At 45.9% G+C, this 4,924-nt stretch overlaps 1 protein-coding gene across 4 annotated transcripts in view; it reads right to left on the bottom strand.

Annotated features, from left to right (window-relative positions):
- Positions 1–1,219, bottom strand: part of Ndc1 (NDC1 transmembrane nucleoporin) — a 50,993-nt gene extending 49,774 nt beyond the window's left edge. For 2 of the 4 annotated variants that reach the window (XM_010610360.3, XM_010610359.3), the window contains exon 1: positions 641–1,218. In XM_010610360.3, coding sequence (XP_010608662.1) covers positions 641–1,006 — 366 coding nt within the window. In that variant the 5' untranslated portion in view covers positions 1,007–1,218. Of the gene's footprint in view, positions 1–640 lie in introns of all 4 variants that reach the window. The other 2 variants (XM_010610361.3, XM_010610362.3) reach the window with 2 other exon arrangements.
- Between the last annotated feature and the right edge of the window lie 3,705 nt (positions 1,220–4,924).

The following is a 4,924-nucleotide window of genomic DNA, read 5'->3' on the forward strand; positions in this document are numbered from 1 at the left end:
AAGGGCAGCCGTGGGGAAGAAAAAAAATGCAACCTCACTTCTGAGGTAGAATCGACAGGACTTTATGACTGACAATATAGGGATTAAAAAGCTGATAAGACACAAAAGTTGTTTATCTTGGGTAGAGATGTCAGTACACTTGGGTAGAAGCACTATTCTTTCTACACAGGATCTTGTTCTTACTTCTTTTTGCCCACCACAAAGGGGATGCAGGAGGAAGCATCTCCTCAGCTCAGTTCCACAGCGAACACTTTTACTTCTGCAAGACTATCCGCCTGGCCTAACTGGCCCCCTACCCCAGCCTCTAGGAAGGGAACACTATGTCATTTCCAATTCTGGATATTCCTTCCCACGTCCTAGCCGGGGGAATCGACTCCCGCACCTACTGGACAGGCTAGCCCTGCTTAAACCCGCCCCGCACCTCTGCCCCAATTTCCACTCAGGTCATCCCTTCCACGCTGGCCAATTTACACTTCGGGCTCCTCTCCCACCCTCCACCGAGCTCCGCCTCAGGCTTGCAGTGAGTCCGCCCGGCAGGCTCTTCCACACAGGGTTTCCCCGCGCTATGTTCGGACAGGTCCCCTTCCCCGCCCAGAGCGCACATGGGCCCTGAGCCCATCCGCTCTGCCGCTTCACTCACGCGCCACAGGATGTCCCGCGACGCGCCCGCGCCAAGGCCACTCGCAGCGGTGGCCATGGAGATGGCGGGCCCTACTCTCCAGCGCGCCGGAGGCAGTGTGCCCGCCCGCCACCGCGGTTCAAAGGCAGGAAAGCCCCAGAAGGACCCCGTCGGGGCTGTCTGAAAAGCTGCCTGAGCACAGCGCGCACCAGGCCAAAACCCGTCCCTTCTAGGTTTTATCTGGACAGGCTCGACCAGCCGGAACTGCCGCATATTTACGCCCCACAAAGGGGGCTGTGTCTGCAGGAACTGTCCTCTTGTATCCAAAAGGTCCCTCCTAAACAAGGACCAGAGGGGAGCCAGGAGCAAGGGGCGGGGTCGCTGCATGCTGGGAACTGTAGTATCGGCAGGCCCCGAGGACCTAGGAAAGGCGTTGCATTCTGGGACACGAAATTCCAAAGCAGGGTATGCTGGGAGTCGAAGTCATCCCCCGCGATGCCTCAAAGTGTGCTGGGAATCGTAGTCTTTTATAAAGTCGTTAAAGGAACAGGCTTGATTGATTGGAAATCTAAACTTTTTTAAAAAATCTGGCAACTGGGTGAGTGGCGTACCCCTGTAATCCCAGTACTTAGGAGGCTGAGGCAGGACTGCAGCGAGTTTGAGGCCAGTCTGAGCTACACAGTGAGACCATATTCTATAAAAAAAAAAAAAAGCCCTTACTTCTCCCTATAACTATCAAACGCCTAAAAGCGATGTCAAAGATATTGTGGCTCTCTCTACAAATACTCCATAATTTTGCTGAAATCTTTAAAAAAATATTAGGGGTTATGTTAAGAAGGTTGCATTTGCTTTCATAAAATCTGGTTTTTAGGTCCAGTTCAACCACTTGCTAAGTGGAATATTTTGACCTCTGAGCCTCATTTCCTCATCTGTAAAATGAGGATAAAATAGCAGTGCACAGTAGCACTTGTTTTCCAGTTCTCAGGAGGCTGAGGCAGGAGGATTGCAAGTTCCATGTCTGACCCTCTCTCAAAATAAAAATGTTCAAAAATAGGCTGGGATGTAGCTAAGTGGTAGAGTGCCCCAGGGTTTGATCCCCAGTGGGGCAGAGGTAGAGGATAAAATAAAGAGAACAGCTGTTGATGTTGTGAGGATGTAAATAATATGCTGCTTTAAACAGTCACTGATTCTTGGCCAAAAAGCGAGAAAGCTTTTTAGCCAACTCAAGTCTCCTCGATGAAGCCTGCTCTGATTTTCAGTCTCAGTGAAATCCCAAGATGAGTCCTTCTAACACCTTTGTATACTCAATTACATGACACAGTCAACATTCAATACTGCAAGTTGGCAAAACAGGGAGAACCTGCTGTAGAAAGACTCAGTCTTCTTGCAAGTTTGACAGAAGGGCCAGAAAATGGGCCAAAACCCAAAGACCTTAAGAGAAAGTAAGTATTATTAACACACTAGCATAGGATATGTTATAAATACAGAACTGTCAATTTTATGTTTCTCTGTAACTGTGATCATTTTTGAGACTATTTTAATTTTAATTTTGACTTTTTTTTTTTTTTTTTTTTTTTGTTTTTTTTTTTTTTTTTTTTGGTACTGGGACCCTTGAGCTTGTGAGGCAGGCGGCAGCACCACTGAGCTAAATCAATCCCCGGCCCACTGACAGATTATTTTTTGATGAAAGTGAATCATATTTTAATAAATTGGTGGCAATCCCTCTCTGAAAAAAAACCATTCCATACTGCCAAAGACAGAGGGACAGACTCCATGATTAACTGGCTCCAAAGAAAGTCAAAGGCTAGTGGGGATTTGAGATCACATATAGAGCTCTGTAATGTTTGATAAAGTGACTTCTTAATTCTTTCCTCCATGCGGCTGCCTGGATGTGTTGGTTGGAGCACTAGCACCATACTGGATCACAGGAAGAAGAAAGTCACTCTGTTGTCAAATAGCTTCTTTAGAAATGGCCTGCCAATTAAAAGTATTCCAGGTCCTGGCTTCCAACAAAGCACTGGATAAGGCAAGCTAAAAATGGTGCCCGAAGTTTATTTGAAATGTGAGGGGTAGAAGGGTAACGGGAAAACGCTGTGCAGAAGCACACTTGGGGTGAACAGAACAAGGAAAGGAAAGAAGCAAAAATAAAAGTGCACACTGTCTACACCCAGAGTGGGCTACTGTGAAGAGGAGTAATCACAATAGTGAGCTCCTTGTGGCATCTGTGTACTTATATGTTGTCTACATCTCATGGGAGCCCTCGAGAAGTTTGAACGAATGGTCCTGGGAATTATTTGGCTCTGTCCTAGGATCTTGAAATTGACAGGACCCACTTATTTCCCCAGCTTTGCCCCACCCTACTCCTATATTAACACTGCAGAAAAATTAAGCATTGAGCTTCAAGGAGACTTGATTTTGAGCAACTATACTAGTCCTAGGCTACCTGTCTTTACCTCCTGACTTAATACACAAAAGAACAATTCTTTATTGTTTAAACTATCTTTATCTTTATAGCACTTAATCATATATATATATATACATATATATATATATATGTATATATATATATATTGGGGGGGGTTGAGATAAAGTCTCACTATGTAGTTGAGACTGACCTGACCTGGAACTATGTAGCCCAGGCTGTTCTCGAACTCACAACAATCCTCCTGCCTCAGCCTCCCAAATGCAGGGATTACAGGTGTGCACCACCACGCCCGGCTAGTTGTCAGTACTTTCAAGTGAGAAGAAATTACATTTTGGTAAAATGAGATAACAACCCTTTCATCATCAGGTGGAATTACTCCAATTCATGCAATAAAAGACTTTTTTTTTTTTTTTTGTACCAAGGATCAAACTCAGAACCTTGTGCTTGTGTGGCAGGCATGGTGCCACGGCTTTCTTCCCAAATACGATGCTATGCCAACTAATGAAATCAAACTGAAAACAGTCAAAGTACCATTCATTAACTTTTATAACAGTATGGGCTCCATGATGTAGTAGTTATCTAAAACCCATTCTCCTTACCTTCCCTACTAACTGTAATATGGTCCATTCAGGTAGCAGTGCGTCCAGGTAAAGAGCATTTTCAGCTTCCTTTGCAGCTATGGGTAAACACTTGACACAGTGCTCTCTAGTAAGATCTAAGCAGAATACTGGGCAGGGCTTGGAGGAAGCCCATTAAAAGGTAGGTGAGGGCCGGGGATTTAGCTCAGTGATGCCGTGCCTGCCTTGCAAATACAAGGTCCTGAGTTCAATCCCCGGTACAAACAAACAAAAAAGACCTCACAGAAAAGGCAGCTGGCCTGCCTGTTTTGCTCTTTTCTTGCTGCCTGTCAATAGCTAAGCTGGACTGAGGAGAGCTGCCAAATGTGAGAGTAAGGTGAAAATGGAACTAAGCCAAGCTTTTAATCCCTTGCTGCGATTACACAGGCAAGACTAAAGTGGAGAAGGTATCAGATCCCTCAATGTTCCATTTTTCCCCATGGAACAATGTGAGACAAGGGTCAAGGGGGTTAGTGTAGATGGAGGTTGTTTCACTGCAAAGGGATCCCTAAGTAAAAGGCTTCTGCCAGTTAAAAACCCAGGGCCTACTCAGAAAGAGACGGGGAAGGGCTAAGAGTGGAAAAGTCCTGAATACTGAGAGTGGAGAAAAATATCTTCAAAGATCTACTTCCTCCTGCCCCCAAGAAGTTGGTCTCTGTGGACCCAAGGGAGGCCGTGCAAGGAAAGAAGGGGTCTGGGCCAGCACCCCAGAGAATCACAAGAGCTTGGAGGCCAGAGGGCAGTGCACAGGAGGGAGCCCACTCTGGGCAACCACAGCGCTCAGGCTTTGCACATAGTATGAAGCAGGTGGCCTGTCAGGCAGAGCCACTGTTGGGCCTGAAAGATCATACATGGGTTGTAGGCCTGGAGCCAAGCTCTGCACTCAATGCCCGTGCTTTGGGACCTCACGATGACAAACTCATGGTAAGGCCTGCTGAGCGGAAGACAGAATGAAGTCACTGGATACCATGGTACCATGGAGAAGCCATACTAATCCCATTCATTCTCTGAACCTCTGTTCGCCCAGGGACAATAAAACTGCTGATTTGGTTAAGCCACTGGTTTCTTCCTTTAATGTTCTATCTGGACAGGAAGTTTCATGACCTTGAAGAAGTGTTGTGTATCATATAAAATCTGTGTGTCAAAATGGGTTGCAATGGGTCCAGGGATTTAGCTCAGTGGTGCCTACCATCTGCCTTGCAAGCGCAAGGTCAAAGCTCAATCTCCTATACCAAAAAAAAAAAAAAAAAAAAAAAAAAAAAA

Source organism: Fukomys damarensis, unplaced genomic scaffold (genome assembly GCF_012274545.1).
Source record: "Fukomys damarensis isolate Sample0158 unplaced genomic scaffold, DMR_v1.0_HiC HiC_scaffold_23, whole genome shotgun sequence".
Lineage (NCBI taxonomy): Eukaryota > Metazoa > Chordata > Mammalia > Rodentia > Bathyergidae > Fukomys > Fukomys damarensis.